A 27,858-nucleotide genomic window follows, 5' to 3' on the forward strand; every position below is an offset into this window, starting at 1 on the left:
AATGAGCAATAAGTTATATTGTTAATTCGTCCTTTATTTCCTAAAAATATGCAACAGCTCTTCTTAAAATACACATGGTTTAGGTTCAAAAGAAAAAAAAAATTATCACAAATGTCATTGCCAGATTCATTTCACAAGTTCCAGAAATACACAGAACAAAACAACAAATGCTGTACATAACCATCACTTTTCCAAGTTTCCAACAGTGCAATGAATGTAAATGAAAGGATGACAATATGCCATCACTGAAACAACCTGCACAAAATTTTATCAAAATCGATTATTAACTTATTCTGCATAGGTATACAGCAATTTTCAAAAATCAATAACAATGTGTGCGCTGACAAAGCATTTTAAAAAAATCTCTATTATTTCAACTCAAAGGAAATTTCAACAATTTTCTAACATTTTCCATGTGAAATTTTTTTTCATCCAATTAAAAGAAAAAGACAACAGCACCAAATTGTCAGTTAATAATGTAAAATCAATCATACATAAATACATTTCAGTGTTGAATGAAGTATACAGAAGTTTCATTTGGGAATTTGTTTTCAAATAATTTGAAAGCTGTAACTGATTTCTGAAAACAACTCTTTGGAGGGTACAGTACAATCACAAAACATACAAAAATTTTGTTAAGCTAACTTCTCCCTCCTCCTGATTGTACAAAAGAAGGAAAAAAAAAAAAAAAAAAAACTTTCAAGGAAAAAATGTTTATCACTCGTAACTTCAAAATTGTGAAATTGATAAAAGAAATGGAAATGCCTTCATATAAGTATACAAATTTTTAAAATAAAAGTTTACATTTTTTTTTACCCTGTTATAATTTGAAATAATTAAATAAGGTTATCCCTCCTTAAACAAAAATAAAATACGAATGGTCTACCAGAAATGTCATATATTATTGCAGTAAGTAGTAAAAATTTACTTTAATTAGGAAAAAAAAAAATTAAGAATAAATTTTAAGTATTTTCTTGAAGAAACTGGTAAAAGGAACATAAACAGTGAAACCCGAAAAAGACTACAATTCGCATTGAAACTTCATTCACATATAAATATAGAAAAAAATAAGTTATTTCAAAACAAATCTTCCTCTCCTCAAGCATCATATTTATATTTACACAATTGTCCCTGAAAATACGATTGATTTCAACTGACCTCTGTGCTTCAAATACATAAAAAGTGCATCTTTGGTATCAAATTTATGCTAAGATGAAAATAGAAAAATATAAGCTAACATTTTTTTTTTCCCACAAGATTTTTTGAATGGTTTCAAAAGCATAAATCAAGAGAAATAATACAAATAAAGACAAAGTAAGTAAACAGAACGGATAATGTAAAAGTTTACTGCTAAGTTTAATTAAATTCATGGCAAACAATATTTGCTTTTAAGTTAATATCATATTTGCTTGAAAAATGAAAGATTCGATAAATTCAAACAATTGTAAATCTATTCCTATTAGAATAAAATAAAATTACAATAAATTAAAGTATTACAAACTGGCTTAATATTACAGAATTTTTCAACTTTCAAATAAATATAGTACATTACAACAAAATAAAATTTTATAAAAGTCTTGCTTAACATTAAGCCCATAATACAGATAAAACTTCACACATTGATATAAATAGTAGCAAAATACACAGGTGGATCGTATAACAAAGATTTAACTTATTTATCTTTTAGTAGCATAACCAATAAATAAGAACTCAGTTTACTACATTAATAACTGCACAAGTGACTTTAGTTCAGTATGGCCAATATAAGTATTTTACAATATTTACATGAAAATCTTTTTAAAAATAGGAGAACTTATTGCTGAAAAATTTATTTAATATGCAATGAAGGAAGAAAAAATACTCATAGATTTTGAGTTCATGTACTTACAGTAATAAGAAATTCTTTTCTTAAAAGTGCAAATTAAACCATTACAAGTTAGAATATTTAGGACAATATGAAAATTTTTTAATGTACAAGCCAATTTGAAGTTATGAATATTCACAGAAACGTACTGACACAGCTTCAATAAATGCATTTCTTGATATTGACACAAATATACAAACATGTTCTAGAATGGTGCAATAGAAAGTTAAATCTTTTAAACAGAAGCACATCACTTTCAATCACATGTTACAGATCAACTCTTTGTACTGCTCTTGGCACTTAAACCAAGGGCATCTCTGAGAAGTTTAGCTACGCTTGCAGAATCCTTTTCCTCAGTTTCTAAAAGAGAAATATATATATATATATATATGATAACATAAAACTCTATTAGATTAGATTAAATTCAATATAAATACAGAACTCCATTTTGATTTGATTTCTACCATTCAAATAGGTGGGAATGAGAGAGAAATACTAATATTTACCAAATAAATATGAAAGTTTTACACAATGCTAAGAATGTTAACAGAAAGTTAAATCTTAATTTAAAGCAAACACCAAATTTTTACTACACTACAATAAAAGACTTACAATCACTATAAGCAACATTGTATTAAAAAAAAAAAAAAAAAAAAAAACATACATATATTTTTAAAAATTTTATGACACAATGATGGAATTTTTAAATAATTTTCTTTCAAAATATTAAATTTAATATCACGAACAAAAAACGTTTGGTCCTTACTTCCCTAATATAAATCAAAATAAATATATTACATTTGTCATTTTTTTTTTAACATCCTTAATCTTTGTGGGGATGCATTCCAAATAATGGTATGACACTAGAAAATACTAGAAATCTTCACTTTAGCACTTATAAAATTGTTGGGAGCAATTTAAATAAATATGAAATGAAATTAATGCTGTGGACGTAAAGCCCCCCCCCCCATTTTCTTAGAATCAGAGAGAAAGGGGTGGTTCAGCCTTTGCAATGATCACAGAATATATATTTTTTAATTTTTTGAGTAAAGATGATTACAAGAACAATTAACAATTTTTTCTTTTTTTTTCAAAATGAATTTTCATTTCATTATCTTCAAACTCCATTTTGGAGTCATTGCAAAATTTTTGTCAGAGAAATGGCACAGTGGAAGTACTTTATTCTCATTCAAAAATTACACATAAGCTTACCTCATTATTACAATGATACATTCATAAAACTAAAATATCTTATTGTACTTAAGATATTTTACCATTGAACAACAAGATTTGACCAAATTTGAGATCTTGAAATTTGAGATTTGACCAAATAAATCAAACCCCTGGCAAAGACTAAAATATTCAATAATGATTAATCCTTTCACAACCCTGGTTCAATCGACCATATAAATTCTACACTGGTTTTCCAATTTCTGTTTCAAATGAAAGTTGCAGGATGTTAAGCAAGGACATCCTCAAAGATAGCACATTTTACATCCAGCACCCCTCATTTAAAACAAAATCTGCCCTGCCAGTATAGAATTTGCATGGCCAGTTAGGATGGGTCAGTAATGAAAGAGTTATCCTTTGATACATTTGACAGATGAGACATCTATAACTTACACAAATGGGTTGTTTTGTCTAATAATTCTGGATGATGGAATCAATTTGTCATTCAAACTATATACTATTTTGTGCATCAACAAATAAATCTGAAATGCAAAAATACCTTTCAAAAAGTTAATGTTCTATGAAAGACCAAAACATTAGAGTAATCAAAATATTCTATTTAGATTTTTATGATTGAATGTTTAAAATATAAATAGTGACATAGATCCTCCCCTTTCCCTAGCTAAGTAGAAATTCACTGGATTACTCAGATTCTATGAGTTACTCTTAAAATTAAATGTTGTATGAACTGCACTGTTAAAAAAATTCAAGCTAATTATTTACTATTCAGGAGCAACTGAATTGCAACTATCCACATATTTTAAATCCTAAAGTAGTATTTAAGCATCCAGATTCAAAAGATGAGAAAAAGGGTAAACATAGCTTCTAAATATCTATCAAACATGATTACAGCATAACTTTTATGTTACTTTGACAAATGATTCAATTCATAACACAAAACAGCCACCCAAATAATCAAGATTAAAGAATCATAAATGGATCCAGCACAATTTTACTCCAGCAACTATAATGCATAAAAGGAAAATCTTAGGAAATTTATTTCATTTTCCTATTTTTCTAAAACATAAATTGCATAAATAAAAATATAAGTGGTAAAAATATAGTATTTTTTCTTTATTTTAATTCCATTTCTTATAATAAAAAAAAAATTATGATTTTTTTTCAAAGTACTCACACATAATGTTAGTAGAATATTTATATCTTGATTCCCAACAATTTACAAGAATTAAATTTTTAACTAGTCAATAAAAGAAATATGAAAATACTAACCATCTTCATCATGTATGTCTCGCTCCAATTTCAATTTTTCAGTAGCTCTTTGCAAAATACCTTCTTCAATAGTACCTTCACTAACTAACCTAATAATAGTGACATTCCTGCAAAACAAATGGGTTAAAATACAATTAGTAAATTCCCACTATTGAGTATAACCGGAGGACTTTCTTGATATTTCAGTTTTAAATATTTTTATAAATTCGATAACTGTTTAAATAGCATTTATATTCTTATTGGGTAAATTTATTTATAGCTTGAAATAGTAAACAAGTATTGTGTTTCAAACATTTAAAATTTCATAGGAATTAATTCAAACAAATATAAGCAATATAATATTAAAAAACTACACTGCAAATACAGATACATTTTGATTGGTTTGTAAATTCTAAAGAAAAAAGATTAAATTTTCAGCTGCAATGATTAATGCTGCTTAAAATATAATCAAATTTAGAATAATGTCCTTTTTTTTAATTATAAGCAAAAAATGATGCTTTTTAAAATTATAAATTTTTGACATAATATAATGACATATAATCTTAACAGGAATATTCAACTGGACTTCACATAAAAAATTATATAGTAGAAATAAAGCACATCTCAAAATTACTTACTTTGTTTGACCAACTCGATGGCATCTATCCTCAGCTTGCTTGTCATTATAAGGATTAAAATCAATGTCATGCAAGATGACAGTATCAGCTGCTGTTAAATTTATTCCTAAACCACCAGCTCTCGTAGACAGTAGAAATATAAATATTGAAGGGTCACTGTTAAACTGATCTATTAAAGCTTGCCTGGAAATAATTAAAAAATAAATTTTAAAAAAAACAAGACATTAAATATTTTCTTCCTTTCTATTGTTGTTATTACACTCGTATGATTCCATTATTAGAATTCTATATATGTAAACACATCTTTTTAAAGCAGTTTTATGGCCGAAGAGGGAGAAGACATTTTGAATTTTTAAACCTTGTTTTTATTGTATAATGGGAAGCATAATTTATAAACCAACTGAAATCCGTTCACAAGCAATACAAGAGCAGACGAGAGTGAAAAGGGAAAAGAGTGCAGAAAATATTTATCCCCATGATTATAGATCAAGATCCTGAGAGGGACTTCTTTAAACATGTCAATTTAGGGAAGAGAAAAATAGGAATATTTTAAAAGAATTTGTTTAGTTTGATACATTTTTATCCCTTCACTCGGAGTGTGAGAACTTGTTGATTTCAGCAACTTGACAGAGCTTGTGCTGAATTAATTAAATAAAAAAGATGGAATTGGATCAGAAATAAGAGAACATTTTAGAATGAAGTTAATATAGACTAAATTAAGATAAAAATTTGGAAATTAATTAGGATTTCATTTTAAGTTTCAGTAATGTCCCATATAAAATATTTACTTAACATTTTTAAAAATATCTATCAAAAATAAATTAATTTACAATATTTACCTCTCTGAAACAGGTACTTGGCCATCCAACCTTAAAAACTGGTAACTTTTTATTTTCATATATTCTTCAACTATGTCTAAAACCATCGTGAATTGACTGAACAACAAAATTCTGTGACCCTAAAAAATGTTGTGAAAAATTTACTATTTTTAAAATCAGATAAAAATACATTACATTTTTTTAGAAAAAAAATTATACATACCTCTTTGATAAGTGTAGGTAACAGACTATCCAGAACATTAAATTTCCCTGAGTTGAGGATTTCTTCATCAGAGAGCATATATTTCTTTAGTGACTGCAATATAAAATAAAACCTTCCAAATTAATCTTCTTCTAACATGCATTGTTTCTTTAAGAAAAAAAGACAATTAGCAGAGAATTTAAGTTTGTACCTTATAAGTTCTACAGAGAACATGAAGTTCAAAATCTGACATCACAGACATATCTTCAAATACTAAATTTGGATTTGACTCGCAATGTGTAGGTTCCTGAAAAGAAAATATGTGTAAACAAATATTTTGGAGGATTATCCATAGTAAATGAGAAAAATGTATGATACATATCTAAAACTATCAAACTTTCAAATTGTTTATCTTTTAATAAAACAGCAGATCATTGAAATGCATACATTTTCTGATACTTTTTTTCCTATACTTGAGCAAATTAGTTTGAATTTTAAAATTTAAAATTTATATAAGAAAAATATTTTTAAGTATCAATTCATTTTTAAAGCTAACATCTTTTTTAAACTATTAGACATTTATAAAAAATGAAAATTACTTTAGCTATAAACAATTTTAATGATACTAATGATATATTCAGTTAAAAGGCTGCATGTTTAATACTTCTTTAAGAAAATGATTTGTGGCCATCTTAATTGGCGAGTTTAGGAATTACAAAAGCCAAATTCCTATTAAATAATTCATCAGTCCAGAGTATCAACACAATGATATTTTTAATCAGGAATAGAAGTTTTAACTGAAGAAGTCATCTGCTTAGGAAAATGGATAGTTTATAGAACCGTTTTAATTTTTTTTTCCTTATTATTTCAATAAGAACCAAAATTATATCTGTTATACATAAGCCATCATGCCTTCTATGTTTAATTGCATACATTTTTCAGCACAAATATGAAATGTTGAGCTGATGTTAAAATATTTTGAAAAGACAAATAATTATGAAGCTGCCTGCCTAATTATTTTGAGCAACTCATCATATACATTCTACATCTAAATGATCAGCTAAAACAAGATAAATTTGAAGCAAAATATAATAAGGTAATAACAATATTAAAAAAACATAAAAATAGAATTACGATCACATATATAGAAAGCACCTAATATGGAAGACCAATTGCCTTAAACCAGGTCTAAATAAAAAGAACCCAAATATAAAATTATTCAATAACTTCTAAAATTAAAAATTTTTTACAATTTTCTAGTTAAAATAGTACTTTAATTTGATCAAATAATAATAAATCTCAACTTAAAATAACCTAGCAACTTTCTAGACAAAAGATTTTAAAAATTAGAAAATAAAATGCATGGAAAAATGAAATGAACGAAAAAAAAAAGTCAATGAGTAAAATAAGACAATCTTTTGAGATGTGGTACAATAAGCAAATAAAAATGGAAACTTTTTGGAGATAATTATCACGAACAGTCTTTTTAAATAATTCATTGAAATAATTAAATATTTAATAGAAAGAAACTAACTTTTATAATGTCATTTGACATCTTTATTAATTTGTCTTCGTCATAAAAACGTCTTAACAATAATGGATGGTTAGCAGCTCTACGAAGTTGCATCATCATGCCTGCCCCAGAAGAGGAAGGATCCTTTTCCTGTTTGCTTTCAAACTATAATGAAGCAAAGTTTAAAAATAATTAAACTACTTGTATTTTTTAGAATGATTATAAATTTTACAAAAATAGCACAAACACTGATAATCAAACAATAAAATTAAAAAACAAGGCATCAAAATTATTTTCAAAAATGGACTTTTTCTTCAAAGCTGGTATAGATGCTTTAATACTAAGGTGACAAACTTGTGACCCACAAAGAACATATTTGTAGCTAAGGCAAGCTAATAAGAAATTTTATTAAAAAGTTTATTAACTTAATCTCTGAAATTACTAATTACTAATGAAGTTATATTCATAAATTCTATTTAATTCACGTTAGACTTCTTATGTACTTAAATATATACTACATAATTTAGAAATTATTTTTTCATTTTTAAAAAATATTCAAGCAGTCTTTAAGCATTAGCTTATTTGCTCCTTTGGATCACATATTTTATTGCATTTTAGTACATTTTTCAAAAATTCATGCAGTTATTTGATATGATTGAAACACATGAATTTAATTCAATCAGTCTACTACAAATGATTGTGTATGTAGATTAAAAAGTGTATATATTACATAATAAAAGTCAAAATAAAATTTTTACTAAAGTTAATGTCTCAAAAAAGAAACTCTTTTTATCTTAATTTTAATACCAGTAAAAGAAAGTGAAAAAATGTTTTGATGGATGCGTTTGTTAACATTATTAAATTTTAAAAATTTATAGAAAACAAAGGAAGAAATTGTAAGGAAATAAAACTAATATAATTAAAAAGTTTTTTTTTTTTAAATAATGCAAAAATCATTATTGTGCAATAATCATTTTAGAAGATTATTTGGAAGATTTACAACAACAATTTTCATAGTGAAATCATAGCAATTAAATTATGATGTTCGCTCTTGAGATTCATGCCTGATATTATCTACACTTGATTGATGGTTCAGTATAATTAGACAGGAGATGTGAAACACAGGTGTGTCATACAACATATTAAGTCAAGCAATACCCACATTTTTAGTCAAAATTTCCATTTTAACTTATCAATTGAGTAATTTTTTAAAACAATTTTTAGTTTAAATGTTTACAATTAGGAGAACATATTTTGGTAAGAATTATTTATTTGCAGTGATACAAAATTAAAAGCAGGCCAATTTACCATTGAAATCAGGAAATGAAGTGAGAAAAATACAGACTTCTAACCCACATACATCACAGGATACACAATCAGAAGTTAAGAAAATATTTACCCCCCCCCCCCCCCAATCTGAAGTTTTTAGGTAAAAGTTTGCAAACATATATAATGAAAAGTCTACCAACAGGAATTTTCTAATAAAATATTGGAAAGAAATTTCTTAAAGAATCTTATACAAACATATTTAAATAATACATGTAAATCTCATATAAAACATAAGCATAATTAAACCTATTTAACTTAAAATTACTAAAAACAAAAATATTTGTTTAAAAAAAAAGTCAACAGGCCTATATGATAATTAAAATCCTATAAGCTGAGATGAATTAGAAGCAAGGAATTTAAAGCTCACATTTAAGATAAACAAAACAATAAACAGACATATAAAAAATAAACACATGCTGTAACAAGATTTACCTCTGCAGTGAATGTTTGGACTAAATCTGCATATTTTTTCCCTTGGTCTTCGCTCATTGGACAGATTTTAATTTCATCTGTTTTAGCAGGTAAATCTTGTAAAACCTTAAGCATTCACAAAAATAGAAAGAAATTTTTAGATATAAAAGATAATAAAAGGAAACATTCTATGACATCATGTTAGAATCAATAAGTTTAACAATACAAGCTTCTGTGCTTTAAAAAAAATACTCAGAATTTAAATTATTACAATTATGCACAAGTGTTTCTAACCACATCACAATTTTGATTAGCGTCCCAACTTAAAATGACTTGATGATAAATTTGTTTATTATGATCACAAATGGTATGAGATCAAAAATCCATAAAAAATAAAAAGATAACAAGATTTTTTGTTTTAAATAAAAAGATTGCAAATATTTAATTAAACTACAATAATTGAATTGCTGGATATGGATAAAAAATACTATCTCCTTAAATTGTTCAATGCTTATCAATAAAAAAAATCTTTATAATTTGAAACAAATAAAAAAAAATGTTTCATTTTTTGAAACAATTTAATTATCTTTTAATAAGAAAAATCAACTTAACACAATATATTCAAAAGAACTATCATGTTATATAATACCGACATTATTCTCAAAATATTTTCTACAATAATTACCAGGTAACTAGTATAAAATTTTTTGAAGTATTTATAAAAATTAATTATTTAAATATAAAGAATGAGTGCAGATACTGCATTAAGAAAAAATAAAGTATTACATCTTTCTTTAATCTTCGAAGAACAAAAGGTTTCATAATCTGCTTGGCATGCTCTATTCTGTCTTTCTCGTAAGTATTCTTATTTCCTTCATTTTTCTAAAATAAAAAAAGACAAAGGAAAAGAATAATTTAAATAATATTTAAAATAAGAAAACGAAGAAAAACTACTTCAAAATCTATGAGTTGTCTAATATAATTTCAAAATAATATTTACAATTATAGTAAATTTCACAGCAATTGATCAATTTTTACTCTAAAAATTATTTACTTACAGAAACAGCAGAAAACATCTGCTTTATAAAATCAGTTTTCCCAGAAAACATATGAGGCATTGCAAATATCAACAACGACATTAGCTCAACCAAATTATTTTGCAACGGAGTTCCAGTCAACAGAAGTCGTCTAGGAGCCTAAAATTAAAAACCATGAAAAAGATCAATATATAAGATTTGTTCATATCCGATTCAACAGCTTTAAAAAAAGAAGGGGAGATAGATATTCCTTTTTCTTACCTTTATTTTCATTAAATGTTGGTACCGCTGTGATGCCATATTCTTTAGCATATGAGCTTCATCAAAAACCACATAATGGAACTTGAGTCTTTTGAAGAACCCACGATCTTCAGCACTGCTTGTAACCATATTGTAACTAGGAAATAAATAATCTTAAGCATTAAATTTTGATTAATATGTTTTCTTAATCACATTTCTCTTCACGAAATAACAAAATTAGAACAAATTGACTATCTTAATAAAACTAGTATTTTTAAAAAATTCAAAGTGAATAATATGATGAATTTTGATAACTATGGAAGAGAGGTATAAAAAAAATATAAAGAATGAAAATGAAAACAACATAGAAGTAAAAATTTAAATATCTTTAAAATAAGCCAATTTTAATTACTGTGATCATTTAAGTCTAATAGCACAAGTTCTATGCATAAATTAAATGAAATACTTTTTAGGATTAGAATATTTGAAAAAAAAAATGTTACAATTCAAAACTTATATTCCAAATTTAATTTTATTAAAAAATTCATTTTCTATATCTTTTTTAAAAAACTTTTCTGCGTTTTTTTCCTATTATCTGCATTATTTCTTAAATTTTTATATGAATTTACAACATAAGTAACAGAATACATACATAATATTTTAGAATTTATGTAAAAGAAACATATTCATGTACTCACGTAGTTATCATTACATCAAAATCCTCAACCTCGTCATACAATACTTGCATTCGTAACTCACGCCTACTATCTTGGGAACCATGATAACATATCATTTTCACATCAGGCCACCATGCCTTAAACTCTAGTTTCCAATTCTCTAAAAAGGAGTATTATATTATAGAAAATGCAAATAAAAAAATATAGAAAAGCACTATATCAAACAAAAGTAAGAATGAATAAAACTCACCTAAAACAGAGGATGGAACCACAATTAAATGTGGTCCTGCTGTACTGATTTCTTTAAGATATGCAAGGAATGCTATTGCTTGAACAGTTTTACCCAAGCCCATTTCATCTGCTAGAATTCCATTCACATCTTGATTATGCATAAGTAGAAGCCAATTCAATCCAAGCATCTGATATGATGTTAAGTGCATTCTGCAATGGAAATTATTTTTTAATACAATTTTTGAAATAATCAAACTAAACATGGGTACAATTGCATTCTAACTACATGTAAAAATTTATTCCTGCAATTCCTGTACCATTTAACTAGAAATTGCACATCACAATAGAATAATTTGCAGGAATGATATTTATATTTCTATAATCACTACCTCAGCAAATAAGCTCTTTACAGTACACTTTGACTGAAATAAGATACATAATAATGTTACAATGAATAGAGTACAGTGAAACTGAGCTTAACAAGCATATTTCCCCCCTGAATCTTATGCGAAAAAATTTCCATAGAAATCCATGCAAAATAGGAAAATGTACTCCATTCCAAAAAGAAAATATTCTTTAGCTACACTAAAAAGTTAGAGAAAATGAGACATCATTATCATATATCAGTATGATACATATTTTATGTATCAAATTAAAATGTGCTATTATATAAATAATGTACAATAGGCAAATATTTGTAGTCTAATTCAAGGACAATTTTTAAAAATTTAAGTCTTATTGTAATAGCTTAACAAAGCAAATATATTTTGAAAGGAATAGAAAATGATAAACTGATATAAAAAATATAGTACAGTATTTTTGTATCAAACCCGATTAAAATAAAATTCTATAAATAAAAACGTGAAGATATTTTATTACAAATTAAAACATTACTTTAAACAAACACTACTTATTTTTCTTAAAAATATATCATAAAATACCAACATACCTGTCATTTAATAAAAATGGCTGTTTACTGACATAATCTGAACTTTTTTCTTTGTTAGACTTCAGATTTTCAACCAAATCTTCCATATCAAATGATATCTGCTGACATTTGGTCATTAATTTTGTGATTGCATTTCTCATATCTATAACTTTCTTAGCACCATTCAATAAATCTGTAGATAGGTATTTATCATTTCCTAATTTATCAACCTGTAAGAGAATATTCAAAATCAATTTAATCTTAAAAGAAGAAGTAAACAAAAGCAATCTAACATCAACTATTTTCATAAATGTTGAAATAATATATAAATTATTAACACAAACAACATTAAAAAAAATTATCCCTTAAATTAATGCATGTTTTTAAATTACATGTATCTGTTATATGAAATTCAAGCATATCAATATGTATAAAGCATAAGGAACTTTTCAATAAAAATTTTATGATAATTGATTAAATAATTCATTTCTTATTAATAAGAGATTAAAATACTTTTCATAGAGATCAGTAGCAGATATATCAGCTATAATAAAACATAAACCTGGCACCACAATAATTAATAAAACATTTCCCATTTTTAAACAGTTCTTTTAGCTTTTTTTTTTTTAATTTGAATTGTTGTTTTGTTTTATCATTTAAAACTACTGGAAACTGAAATATCTCGATTTTACATTCAATCTACTATGAAAGTTTATATTTTACTGCTTTAGAATCTATACATCTTTATTTTTAGTCTTTTCAGAAAATTCGACAACAATAAAAAAAATGTGCCAAATATTACAATCATACATCACAAAATCTATTATTTCTCATTAACTTTAAGGCATAAGATTGCTACACTTACAAATTTATCATATAGCTATCAAGCAAAGAGAAAATGGAAATCTTGGTAAATTTATGCTTTATTTGCTGCTTTGTTAACAGAAAATTATCTAACACTGCAACACATTTTGAGATTTACAAATAAGTAATAATTCAATTAATAAATCAAATAAATAATTATTACATACCAAGTTTGCCCAATTAGCAAACGGCCTAAGATTCATGATACTTTCAGCTTTTTTCTTGCTGCATCCAGGAATACAGAGAAGTTCTTCAATTGCTGCTTCCTGAAAAAATTTTAATACTGCACTGTGTGCCGATGTGAGATTCTCTCCTTCAAAGTCACTGTCATCACTATCAAAGAAAAGCTCCTCGCCATATTCGTCATCGTCATCATCATCAAAGCCATACTTTTTACCTCTTACTTTAGATGCCCTTGGTATAGGTGCCCTAACATTATCATCATCAGATTCTTGTCCTATGCGGGACACAGCAGTTGCAGGCAATTTGCCACGATCACTGTCATTAGACTTTTTCCGCCCACGCTTAGCAGATTTAGGTACTTTGTGCTTATTACCCTCAGCAGACTTTTTCCGTCCACGATTGGCAGATTTAGCTGTAATATTGATATCAATGAAATTTGATTCGTTCTGATTCTGAGACACAGTTTCAGGTTTAGATATGTTACTGTCATCACTATCATTAAAATCTTTCTGAGCATGAGACATGGGAGTCCCACTAGCTATTTTATTCACAGAATTAGCTTTGGATAAGACAGCAGAATCTTCATTATGCTTCACACCATTTGTCGAAGGTTTGACACGTACTAATTGTGCAGAACGGCTGTTTGTACTTGAAATGCTAATTGCAGCTGGAATGTTAACTTTTTCTAGTCTATTCACTATTTGTGATGAATCAGCCTCATTTGTAGTAGATTTTCCATTTGACATGTCCAGGTCAGAAGATAAATCATTCACTTGCAGAATAACTAATCCTTTTGGCAGATTTGGCATACCCATATTTTTGGGTTTTTCACTGTGAACTACGGTAGATGAGCTAGGTACAGGTTTGATTGACAAAGATGAGGGAATATTGAAAGGTTTTTCATTATTTGCATTTGATACTGCTGGGTTTGTTTGAACACAATTTAATTGTTTTGAAGCAGTATAGGAAAGTTTAGCTGACTTAGAACTATCTTCTTCAGATTCACTAGAGGAAATCCTCCGCCTTGCTTTCTTTGCCGGTGGGGGACCATTTTTATTGCAATTTGAGCTGTTTGGCTTACCAATTTCATCATCACTGCTATCTAAGACTATTTCTTCAGCTGGAGGAGCAATTTGATTGCTTTTGGAATTATTAAAAAGCTCTTGATTTTGACAAACTAGAGTCTCATTAGCTGAAGAGCTGCCAATAGATAATGATCGCTTTTTGGAACATTTTAGAGGTTGCTGCTGTGCCACTCGTATTGCCTTATCTAAATTCCAATTACATTTCACCAAAATATCTTGAGCTTCCTATAAAAAGAAAATTCATTAATTTACAAAACATTTTTAGTTCGCATCAGATATATTAGTGAGATAAGCCATTAAAAGAACTCTTTATTCTTCTGGCATTGCTACAGTGAAATCAGGTTATATGCATACTTTAAACAAAAAAAAAAAAAAAAACAATTTTTAATCCTGATCATGGTGCAATTACATATATCTCACTGTAATTTTAGTAAAAATTTGTATATATTGTTTAAATAAAAATAATTATATGTGTTTTAAGTCTAAAATAGGCATGGAACCCATGATTGCCATAGCAGTACCAGTCAAATGCAGAGAGTTTAAAAAATTCCTCTTGGCAAGCCGGAAGGTAAAGATAGATTCCTTATATTTCCAAATTCCTTTCAATCCTTAAATAAAAATAATGAAATATTGCATATTAAAGCAACAATAATTAATAACTTTATTGATATTGCATAATCCAGCATTTATTGCAAACTATGCAGCATTATATTATATTAAATAAATAATTATTATGATATAAATTGAAACTAAAGCACACACAGTTCCTGAAATTTTCTAAACCTGATCATTTTTACATGTCAATAAATATTTCTGCTCCTCTACTTTAATAATTTTCTTTCAACTATTAAACTTCAGTTTATATGCATTTCAACAATGCCAAATTAAGGTAACTAAGTATGAATGAAAACTCATTTTATTTATTTAAATGTGGATACAGATTGTATTAAAAATAGTTGAAGCTAGGGTTGAAAATCATTTTTCAGTTCCACACTTTAAGCAATTCAAAATTTTTAGTAAGAAACTTGTCTTAATGAGATGCTTATACACCTAATTTTATCAATTTTTCTAAATAATTGGTTATTTTTCCATGTAACTTTCATAAGTATTAGAAAAATGAAAATTTATCTCCCCCCCCCCTATTATTTCTACCTCCTTTCAGCAAGCTAAATGGCCCATGTATGAACACATTCAAGATTTTACAAATAACCCAATTGTATAAAGATTCTAACTAATTAATAATTTACTATATAGCAATCTTGCAAAACTTGCCAAAATATAGAAATATTTGAATTTTAAATAAATGCATTATAATAAAACAGAAATTTTAAAAAATTAAGCAACTTTACCATTATATCAGCACCCGGGAAAGTATCAAGAAGCTTTCTCAAATTCTGCTCCTTTCCACAAAATACTTCATACTCATCCATAATGCCTTTTTTTCCTTCTTTCTGATTTGAGGCTGGCTTATCAGTAAGGTTATTATCAGCTGCAGTCACAGTTGGCGATTCATCATTCAACGGGCTCTTTACACTTCTACTATAAGTTTTTATATTAAATTGAGGTGAAGTCTCTTCCTCTTCTGACTTTAAATTCCGAAAATTACTATTATATAAGTTTTTTATAAACTTAAATAAGTCATTCAAATAAGAGCGACTTATTTTCAGAGCCTTCTCAGGAGTATCTAAACAAAAAGCCTCAGATGTAACAAATTGCTTCCACCTTTCAGAAATATACGTGTTTTGCAAAATGAGCTGTTTCAGCTTCTTCAATTCTTCAATAGACAACTTGAGATTAACCTCAGTTGCAGATGTGTGTCCGTTCTTTTTAAGAGCTTGCTGAAATTTAGTAATTATACAAGGTATCAAGAACTGGGAAGTGGTTGAAGCTTCATATCTACGATAACTCAAAGGGCTGAAATTCCGTGAATCATATTTTGAAGTATCAGAAGCAACATCAATTGATTTTAACCTAAAAAAAAGTGACAAATATTAAATAAACAGAAAAATCTACGAAAAGAGAAATAGCTACGAAAGTTGATTTAGATGTACTTTAGAGGATGGAAAAGTGCAATTAAGACATTTTTTTTATGCATTGTGGCTGTTTGTTAAAAGGGGTATTAAATATAATAATTACTCCTTCTTTTAACTTATTTTATCTGCCTATCTGTTTACCTAGCAAAAAAAAAAAAAAAAATGATGCTCTTTATAATTTTAAGTTATTTAAAATTAACAATGAAAATTAATTAACTTTTAAATTCTGATCACATTCCATGGGACAAAGAGAAAAATTGCTTCATTGAAATTGAATTTGTTGCTATTTACATGTCTCTTTAAATCCCATGATTATTTTTGTATTTCTGAATATTGCTAAGAGATGGTGCAACTAGTCCCACTTTCTTCACAATTTTCAAGTGAGATTTCCAGCCTTGAATTGAAATCAAAATAATTTTGTACTTTCTATAATTTCACTTTCATTAGTGTTACCGTTGCATGTCAAAACAGTTTTTATGATGGATTCAGAGAGGGAATTTATCATCCCTCAGTCAGAAAATAATTCTGATTTATCAAGTGATAATATTTATTCAGTCTAGTGAATCAAAAGACTATATGAACTCAGTAAGGCTTGAAGAAAAAACAGTGTGTCGTACTCCTCCTCATTACAATTTCACAGTAAACCCTGGTATATTAGTAAACTATCACATAAATAACAATATATCATATAAATGTTATCGCTGTGTATTTTTTAAATTTAAAACTTGGGTGCATTTTGCAGGGAAAACTGGAGATCAGTGGACAAGACATCACATATTTCACCAATAATAGGTCAAGCAAAAAACTACTTGCCAACTAAAATATTTTGCATTTTCGAATTTAGGATAGAACATATATTAATTTTCAGCAATAAAAAAAAAAAAAAAAATGCTTGGGGGGGGGGGGTTGAATCTAATTCTAAGACTCAACAAGATCAAGATATTTCAATAGATGAGACATAAATATAGTATTAAAATGAAGTTTTAATAATTTTTCAAGAAAATTACACTTACTGATCAGCTGTAGCAGTACTGGTGTGATTTTTCTGCGATAGATTGCTAGTATTTGCAGAATTACAAACAGTTGGATCTTGTGCTTCTGCAGATGAATCTGAAATTTAAAATTTTAGATTTCAGTATTCTTCTATTATTTTATATTTCATTATTTTTATTTTTTTATTATTTTAGAAACAGAAAAAACTAGAAGAATTTTGATAAAAATTACTTTGATATTCATTAGATCTAAAGAGAGGAAGGATGATATTGTTGTATTTTACAATCAATATATGGCAGAAATATGTTAATTTTCCTTCCTTCTTTTTCTTGGTAATTAATCTTCTATTTTTCTGAAACAGAAATTATGAGGTTTTCTTAATGATAAATTATATTTCAATGTCTTTTTTTTAATATTCTTATCTATCCAGAAACAAATTTTTAAAACTATTCATAATATTTTATGTTACAATGGCAACCAAATAAAACAAATTCATCAAAATAAAAATTTGAAAGTGAGTCATTTTGTATAATTATGCCATTAAATATTATAATTTAATGTCACACTAAAATTGTTATCTTTTAGAAAACATTAACTAATAACTAAACATTCAGAATGCCATCAAAGGAAAGACATAATAAAAATAAAAAGTAGATCTCAGTTTAAATTATACATTTTTTTTTTTTTTTCTATCTAATGATAGATAGAGGGAACAAAATAAAATATTAATTTTAAAAATAGATACTGATTTCATTTGAATACATTTTACTCTGAAAAATGGCAAAAAGACTGTCAAATAAAAATTCCAAACCCGAAAACTAGAGAGAAGGAAAATTTAATTTATTATTAAAAAAGAAGTAAGACTGCCACAAAATAAAAACAGCTAATTAAATCTAGTGATCAACTTTGATACAAAACTATAAACTCATTGTTCTAAAATGCATTACTAAGAACCATTTAGATGTTGATGATGTCTAGGTTGGTAGGTTGGTTGGTAATCAGAGGTTTTTGGCAGGAAAGCCAAAAATGAATCCGCTATGCTAAGCTATAATATTTTCTTTGAATTAAAATGTAAAATACTTTATGTTTTCATATGTTCATATAAAAACATGGATGATTAAACTTTAAAAAATCATTAGCACAAAAGTAAAATCCAGGGATGAAATGTGTAAAAATGCGGAATAGCAAATACATTTTCAGAAAATTTATTCTTTTGCATATAAACTGATACGGATATTTAACAATAAATGCACCAGAATCTCTCTCTTCTTGTGCAAAGGAAGTTCCATTTTGAAAGCTATCACCTAATCAGGCTGTATTTATAACAGGAATTTATGAAAAATATACAGAAAAAAAATATGAAATCTCAGACATGAACAGTTTCTCAAGAACTTTTCCCCATTCATCAACATTAGTAAGTAAATAAAGAAAATGGTTTTAATCTACAAGCTTTCTTGACAATTTGTAAAATAAATTTTCATTTTAATTTCTAGTAATTATGAAATGCTTTATTTTAAAGTTTATTTTGCTTGGAATTTCTTATATATTTTTGGAACACATCACCAATTTTGTGCAAAAATTGAAACTATGAACTAAAAAAAATTAAATTTTGCTTGTATTAATAATTTTAATTTGTTGTAAACAGGATTGACATTTAACATATATATTTTTTAATCTGATAACAGAACTATAGCTACAACACTAACATATTGTAAAGTGCACGCTATACACATAAATTTAATTTGATATAAATACAGTACACTCCCGATTATCTGCGGAATTGGGTGGCGCGGCCGCCGCGGATAACAAAAATCGCGGATAATCCGAAAAAAACTAAAAACGGGTATAGCAAAAAAAGAAAACAGTCATTCTAACTTTGAAAAAATCGTTTTATGTGCAATAAAATGTAAAATAAACAGCAGGATGTTTAACTAACGCTTAATATTTTAGTATATCACTCAAAACTAACATAAATTGCATTTTGTTAATGAAAACAGAAAAGTGCTTTGTACTTACGAGAGGCATCAAGGATACAGAGAAAAATTAATACCTATGTACTGTTTTAATACTGTTATGTATTATGTAATTACAAAAGCATAACTGTAAAACTGCACCTTTTTGAAAAAATCAGTCAAAAAAAAAAAAAAAACTCTGTGCGGCAGGCGCGGATAACCCGACCGCGGATAATCGGGAGTCTACTCTAAATAAAATTTCAATTTCACCCATTATTTAAGTACTATAAAATAATAGCATGCATTCTTAGTAAGTGATAATAACTAAAACAGCTACTTTCAGATTGATCTGTCAGAATAATAAAGCAGAAAAAGAAGTTTGTATAGCTATACACTAATGATTTATTCATGATTATTTTTTTAAAAAAATTCTTTTTTAAAAGGGCAATATAAATCCATTTAATAAGTTAAAATTGTTAACAATTGGTATGCTATCAAAAACTGAAAAATTCAAGATTTTCTTTTTCTTTAATTCTGCTTATATATTGTGAGCAGGATACAAAAATTTTATAGTAAAAACTTTTCAACTATTATATATATATATATATATATAATGAAGAGTTATGTTTCAATGTACAGAAAAGATTTTGACTCCAGCCTTATTTAATAAAAAACCTCTAGAATTACAAAATTTATAGCATTTTAAAAACAGAAACTAAAATTTATAAATGATAAAACATTTATACTCATCTCAAGATATACTAATAAATTTCAGAATAATGCTGAAATATCATAATCTAGTCTTAAAAACTTTTGTTAGTAAATATCTCTCTCTCTCTCTCTCTCTCTCTCTCTATATATATATATATATATATATATATATATATATATACAAAACTGATGATTAATGAGATTGCAAAACCACTGAATACAATGGTAGCAATTAGTCAGAAAAATTAAATAAGTGGATACAAGAAGATGAAGCTTCCAAAATGCATGAAATTTCTGAAGATAATAAGTTAGTGATGCGATGCAGTGTTGTATAAAATAATGAAAAAGATAATAATCATGAATTGAATGATCCAAAAACTTTTTTTAATTTCAACATATAAAAAAATTACTGCAATCAATCTAGATGAAATATTGATTTTATAGACAGTAAAGAATATTTGATTTAAAGATAATAAAGTATTTTATAGATAGTTTAAAATTGAGAGGTCATGCATAAAAGATAATTTAAAACTTTGATTTGGAGAGTCAGATGACTTTATCTTCATACTTTGAAAATGTGAGAAATTCACATTTTTTAAAGTATAACTATTGAAAATAATTCATGAATTCAAATCATTAAAATAGAAATTGTTTTATACAATAAAAAGGTTGAAAATGTTTTCATTGTATACAAAATGTCTTGATAATGGATTTTAGCAAGATAGTTCAGCATCTTGCTTTGAATATTATAAAATTCAGTGATTTGTGGTGTCACAGAAAATATAAAATACTAAATGTTTATATCTTGGCTTTAACATAATTTACAACTGATTTTCACAAAAACTGCTATTTCATTGTTTTTGTATTTAACCTTAATTCTATATCTAAATTATGATAATATTCTTCAATAAATTAATGTATAGTATATTCTAGACCAATGCCACAATAGTAATGAGAAAAAGTTAATTAAATTTTGCTGATTCTTCTTTTCCATGAACAGCAACAATAGTGGAGAAAGTCATCACTCATGCTAGAAAACAATTCCTCAAAACCAACATTCTTGATCATCTCACACCACATCAATGAACTTGTGTTAATTCAAAATCCATCACCAATGGGAAAAACTAGAATTAGAATAGTTGATTGGATACCCAACTTAATTTAAATCAATTCAAACCATATGAATTAGCATGAACTTCTAGAATCACAAGATTAGACACAAGCAGAAGCTGCTCTGGGCAACAAGAAAAAGGAGGCTCATGTAAATATAGAAGTTACTATACATCATTTGGAACATAGTAAGGGCCTTAATTTAAGTTAGTTAAGGGCACAATAGACTAAATTCTCGATTTTATTGCACACTTTATACATATTTATGTATATTGTGCATAAACAGAATTCCATTGAGAAAAATTATCACTTTTAATTAACTTTACATTTAAATAATAAAAAAAAAGAAGCTTGCCTTTATCATTGAATTAGATACCATCACAAACCTTAGAAAGTAATAAGAGAACAGACAAATGAATTTTCAATCATGAAAATAATAATGAAATTCTTACAAGATAAATTTCTTCATGAATAACAGTAGATAATATATGAAATTTAGTTTTATAAAATATAAATTTAAAAACATTTTTGGTCCACACCTTAATAATGCAAAGTTTTAACTGAGACCATTTTTATATATAACATTGTGAACGTTAAATCTATCAAGTCTGAAATAAATGCAACATTAATGCGACCAAGTAATAAACACTTGTGTTTGTTTGAATATAATTGGAAACAAGCTTCAATGCAGCAAATCATCCTTGATGTCAAAATAAGAATAAGTTTCAGAAGCTGGAATTACAAGATTGATTTTGTTATTTGATTCAAATTTCATTTGATGCTTGAATGATTTTTATCAATAAAATCAAGAATTTTTTCAGTTGTGTTTAGAAGCTTTTGCAATTAAAAGAGTAAACATTCTAATTCCACGAAAATTTTCTGAAAGATTCTATTATTGACATTATACATAAATGCAAATAGCTGAACAATTATTTCTCTGAAAGATAAACACTGTAAATCTACAACAAATGTATTCTATTATTTCTGCAAAAATTTTATTAATTTATCTTTATTGTGATTATATATTTATATAGACATCTTACTGAAATCGTCTAATGTAATCTAATAACATTTTCGAAAGAATGCAATTATAATAATTCCATGAAGCATGAAAATTTCAGAATTACTCTTTATTGCAGTACAATTAAAAATAGATTTAGTTATTAAGATACATTTTTTTAAACAATTATTAGAATGCAACATAATTTTGACAGATGTTAAAAAATAATATTCATTATTCGAGAAATTCATTTATTTATTAATCTCTTTGCTGTTTATTAAATGGTACAAGTGAAAAAAGAAGATTATTAATAAACAGACGGAAAAAAAAGAACTAAATCAAAAATATCTGGAATAAATGTCTGTAAGTGACTAGTAAATTTTATAAAACTAATTATTATATACTATAGAACTATTTGCTACTTTGAAATAATTATCATTGTTTGAAAATTTGGATATGTGAAACTACTGTTAGTTTGCTTTTTATGTTTTTAATATTAAAAAAAATTATCATTCTAGAAGGAAAGAGTCTTCTTATTTTAATTAAAATCATAAAACTTATTTGAAGCTCAATTTTGTTAAAGTCCATTTTTGCCTTTTTAAAATAATATAAGTAGTAAAAATTTCAAATCATATTAAAAATAACAGATGTGTGAAAGTATCTTAAAATAAAAGCTTTTATCAATTATTAATGGTAAAATCATTTTTTTTTTTTTGTTCCTTTGTGATGTTAAGTCTCAAATCTGAAATAATTTATAATAATAGCATAAAAGAGAATTAATGATGAAAAAAATTGTAATAATGGCAGCTACAAAATCATCTTTTACAATACCCAAGTAAATGATTTTTTTTTCACCAACTTCTAATTTGAAGTTCTAATTGTAAATGTTTTTATATTTCTAGGAAAATTGATTCAATTTCAATTAAAGGAATTATTAATTTAAGAATTATTATTAAGGAATTAAAGGAAAAATTAAGTAATTGAGAGTAAGTAGTCACATTGATCCTCTGATCATAAAGCTCCCGATGAAAGACCATTAAATTCCTGTTTAACAGTCAGTGTTTACAATTTTTCATCTTTTTGATATTCATGCACCAATAGCTGCATAATATAGTTATTTGTTTTTCATGTTCTTTTCCAAAACCAAAGCAAAACCTGCAACAAAATTGGAGCAGGTAGGAATCAATACTAGACAGTGGGAGAATAGACAGGATGAGGAATCAGAGTATGAGATTTGTATGGAATAGCCCCCTTAAATGAATAGGAAAGGGGGGGGGATATCGATTCCTTTAATCCTCTGGTATTATATGGAGTGATCAAGAATAACAGACTTTAAGGACAGATTGGTACAGAGGATCATAATAGCCATTTTGTAACTGACTATAAAATTTATATTTACATCTACCACAATCTATTCACACATATTTACTGAAAAGTTCCAACTTGACAGGGAAGGTAATTTTAAATTATACAGAAAGAATTAAGGTATTTCCTTGTTTAGGAATATCAAGTCTTCTACTACATTCACTGAATAATAATTTATCGGTACAATCTAACATGACCAGGTAGTGAGATCATTTTAGAACATAAGCTAGTATTTAAACACAATAATCAATATGTCTTATAATGAAGCTCTAAAAAAATAGTTTTACCTTTATTAGAGAGGTTCTGATTATCAGCAGAGGATGGTTGAAGAGGTGGTTGATACTGATTAGTTTTATTTTGAAATCTGAATTTCCTGAGACTTAATGTCACACTTTTTGAGGGCTCACTATCAGTCTCACAGCTACCTGGCATTTTGATAAATCTGCAAACCTTACATTAATTCCTTTCGGCACTACAAAAAAACAAATACAAATAATAAATCTAAAAGCTTTTTAAAGGGCTTCTTTTTTCAACAATATTTTGGAATGATAAAAAAATTGCTTTTGTAACATTTTAAAGAATGCAAAATAAATAAAAACAATGCACAGCATCTGAATTCAAAATTAAGTACAGGAATTATTTTGAAATATGACACCATAAATTCTATTAAAAGTATTATTGAAAAATATTAATGCTAACATTTAAGCTTAATAACAAATAGGACATCATTAACAGTTTAATACAAAATAAACAAATTCTAACTAATGATAATACATAAGAAACACATGTTTTACAACAGGCTGCATAATTACACTAAACTGCTAAAAATATACAAACTAATAGTCTAATCAAATATACCTACTAATAAAAAAGAGCATAGTTCTATCATGAAAAATAAATAGTAAAAACAATTATTTCTACAAAAATAGGAATGAATGTTGTAGAAACACTTTCATTCTTTGGATAGAAAATTATTGCAATAGGAGGGGGAAAAACTTTAACATATGAAAAATTACCAAATTAAGCTAGCAAACAAGAAAAAGATATAAATAGATCAGAAAAGGAATTCATTATACTATAGAATACTATATAACTTATGAATAAGTTATTACTTTAAATAAAAATACATATTTTCATCAGAAATATCATACTTTAAAATAATAACACAAATCTCCTCAATAATCTCATACAATATAGCTCTCGTAATATATAACAATATTTCCAACACACATTTTATCTAAAATATAACTGAAAAATGCGGAGAAGGGAAAAGCAGATAAAAATGAATGAAATAAAAAATCATAAAATTCTAAATAAATAAAGATGCATTTTTAGAATGCAAAACAAAGCTTAATCATTAAAATTTTAATGAGTTTACCTAAGAAGAGAAAAATTAAATGCAATAGAATTAAAAATGAAAATTATATCTAAAAAAAGAAACTGATTACTAAAAACGACTAATATAAGAAAATCAGACTTCTAATTTATAAGACTGTACTAATATTTTGTCATATCTAAAGGATTTATTTCATATTAATTCTACTCAAATTTTATCATTAAGTCAGCACACACAAAGATCTTTTTGACCCCATAATTTCTTTTGCATAGAAATTCTAGGGATTTATAACAATTTACACCTGTTACTTCATATACTTTCATAAAGAAACTAAAAGAAAAAGATTAGAAAAATAAAAATCAATGGAAAATGCATCTCATTTTTTACAGGAGAATTGGGGTCAAATGGATCCCTGCACGTGCTAATGTTTCAGATTCGTTCAATGTTATGGTTTTGATAGTGAGCAGTATAAATTCAGAGATCTTAGTCTAAGTCTTCCTACTTATAGACAAAATGATGATAGCTAAATTCATCATATATTCATGAAATTTTAGAAAGAGAATATGATACAGAATTGGGAAAAAAACACAGATTCTGAATACCTCTAGAAAATCTGATCAAACGCTTTCCTGCTCGTGAAAAATGTAGCAAATCCTTTTATAAAAAGCAATTACAATATGAATATAATGAAGAATAACACAACTATTTTTGGTACTTTTCCATTATACCGGCACAGGCAATAAAGTTGCCAATAATGATGCAACCAACGCCAAACGGAATATCGCCAATGGTAACCTTTTGCTTGGTGCGATGTGTTTCGGCTACTGTGCCAAAAAGTCTGCTTGGCAAAATTTGTGCCGGTATAATGGAAAAGTACCATATTTTTTTAATAGTATGTAAAAATGAAAGGCAAATGTAATAAATTTCCAAACATGTATATTTAAGCTTTTTTTTTTTTCAAAAAATTTCAAATTTATACTATACATAACATATAGATTTTTCTTACTCTTCCAATACTTTTACATAGAAAAAAGCTGCTTAAATTTAAAAAAATATGAAATTTTATATGAATGGAATGGGGATAGGAAATGAATACAGAAAAGTTATGGGAAAAAAAGGGTTAAGTTCATTTTTGGATTTTCTTATTCAAAATCCCACTTCTATCTTAAATAAGAACAGATTTGCATGGAAAAACTTTTTTATACTCTGACAATATTTTATTTTTAGACAAATAGTTAATAAAATAAGAGAGAGTATCTGACAATTTGAGGACAAAAATTTCCCCATATGTGAGCTAATGTTCAAAAATTAGGTGCATGAGTTGAAAGGTTAAGTGAAAAAACTTTTACCTTCATATTATCTATAACTGCAAATTATAGATTAAAAAAATGCTTAATAATAAAACTAAAAACAACATAATCAGATTCATAAACAAAGATGGAGATAAATAAATTAGGTCAAATCTTGTGAAAAGTGCCTTTTTTTAAAAAAATTTTTAGGAAAAAAACATTTTTTGAAAAATATAATATGTCATTAATTTTTCACTGCTATCTTACTTATATTTGCACTGATATAAATATGTTTTATGATAAAGATAATTTTGCATTCACTTTGCACATACAGATATGGAATTTTATAGTAAAAAATCATCTAGTTCTGTTTTCTGAAAAAACTCAATAATTATTAGCCATCTTTAAGACATTTCATTGCAATCATTGAATTTCATCATATTTTATCAATCAAAGCATATAAAATTCGAAAATCAGATCAAGAACCAATGCCATATAACAAAACATTTTCAAGGGAATCAATATCTTTTTTTCAACATTCGAAAGGCAAACAACTTTAAAAATTGATGTTTAATACAACTGTAGAAATATATTTGATTTTCCTAATTCTCCAATAGTAAAGCATTCTAAATCAGAAACCGCAAGAAGATAGCAATAAGGCAAAAAATTTAATAAACATTACTATTTTCTACTAAAATATTCATTGAAATAGATTTAGAAAAATATTGTCATATTGGATTTACCTTATTATAATTATGAGAAATAATAGTGATTGATAAATATTACAGTGTATTATTAATAAGCATCTGTTACGTAACTAACAAATTTGACATCCTGATTTTGAAGATGCATGTTCAATAAATAACATACTTATTTGTTTATAATTATGAAATTGGCAGTAACGGAATAGAATAGACCACAAAATAATACAGACAATAATGTAATAATTTCAGAAATAAATTAATAACATAAAAAGAATTTTGAAAAAAAAAAATAAAACGAAAAGTAATGTATAGATCAGTACTATGAAATCTCAAAAAAAAAAAAAAAAAAAAAAAAAAATTGACAATGCTAGAGTTATGGAGAGAAAAAAATTCAGTCCTATGTAACATGAAAAGTTCTTACTTTTCTGTAGGAAATAACTACTAAATAAAAAGTGCAAATATGAAGGCATATCACATTTTGCGGAAACATATTCAATAAAAGCTGGATGAACATTCTATAAACTTGCAGAAAATCTCTAACAGTAACAAAGAATTTTCATTTATAAATTTAAAATGAATGAAACAAAGTAAAATTACGTGTAATAATATCAAATAACTTCGATCACGATAAAAACTATTTTAACATGCAGAATCAAGACAATATAGACCATCCGCATAAAAAAGGGAAAGAAACAAATGCATACTTCTTAGAAGGAAGAACAATTTCTAAAAGCCGATCATAATACTTCTAAAATACTGGAAGCCTTTAAAATTAATGATAATAATTTTATAGAATGCTCAAGAACCGTCACATTCATTTCATTCAACAAAAATGAGCGATTAGCGGGAACAAATGATGCCATTACAGAACAAAACGTATTAAACTTCGAAAATAAATAAATTTGT

At 26.4% G+C, this 27,858-nt stretch overlaps 1 protein-coding gene across 1 annotated transcript; it reads right to left on the reverse strand.

Annotated features, from left to right (window-relative positions):
* On the reverse strand, positions 1-27,787 carry LOC129963213 (SWI/SNF-related matrix-associated actin-dependent regulator of chromatin subfamily A containing DEAD/H box 1-like). The gene is made up of 19 exons (XM_056077398.1): positions 27,657-27,787; positions 23,911-24,095; positions 17,506-17,602; positions 15,809-16,430; positions 13,359-14,684; positions 12,349-12,557; positions 11,419-11,609; positions 11,190-11,328; positions 10,513-10,648; positions 10,273-10,410; positions 10,001-10,096; positions 9,236-9,340; positions 7,496-7,639; positions 6,173-6,268; positions 5,983-6,075; positions 5,781-5,899; positions 4,942-5,124; positions 4,325-4,431; positions 1-2,224 (listed from the first exon to the last, which is right to left on the reverse strand). The coding sequence occupies exons 2-19, from the start codon at positions 24,053-24,055 to the stop codon at positions 2,139-2,141; spliced, it is 4,032 nt and encodes a 1,343-aa protein (XP_055933373.1). The 5' UTR covers positions 24,056-24,095; positions 27,657-27,787; the 3' UTR covers positions 1-2,138.
* Positions 27,788-27,858: the final 71 nt, after the last annotated feature.

The sequence above is a fragment of the Argiope bruennichi genome, chromosome 3 (assembly GCF_947563725.1).
Source record: "Argiope bruennichi chromosome 3, qqArgBrue1.1, whole genome shotgun sequence".
Lineage (NCBI taxonomy): Eukaryota > Metazoa > Arthropoda > Arachnida > Araneae > Araneidae > Argiope > Argiope bruennichi.

Bases quoted from the DNA above. Each gene is read 5' to 3' on its own strand.
- LOC129963213 (XM_056077398.1), bottom strand. From the start codon at position 24,055: ATGCCAGGTAGCTGTGAGACTGATAGTGAGCCCTCAAAAAGTGTGACA. The intron at 16,431-17,505 runs GTAAGTGTAATT...ACTTTTTTTTAG, and splicing joins AGTACTGCTACAGCTGATCA to GTTAAAATCAATTGATGTTG. The intron at 6,076-6,172 runs GTACAAACTTAA...TTTATATTGCAG, and splicing joins TTCTCTGTAGAACTTATAAG to TCACTAAAGAAATATATGCT.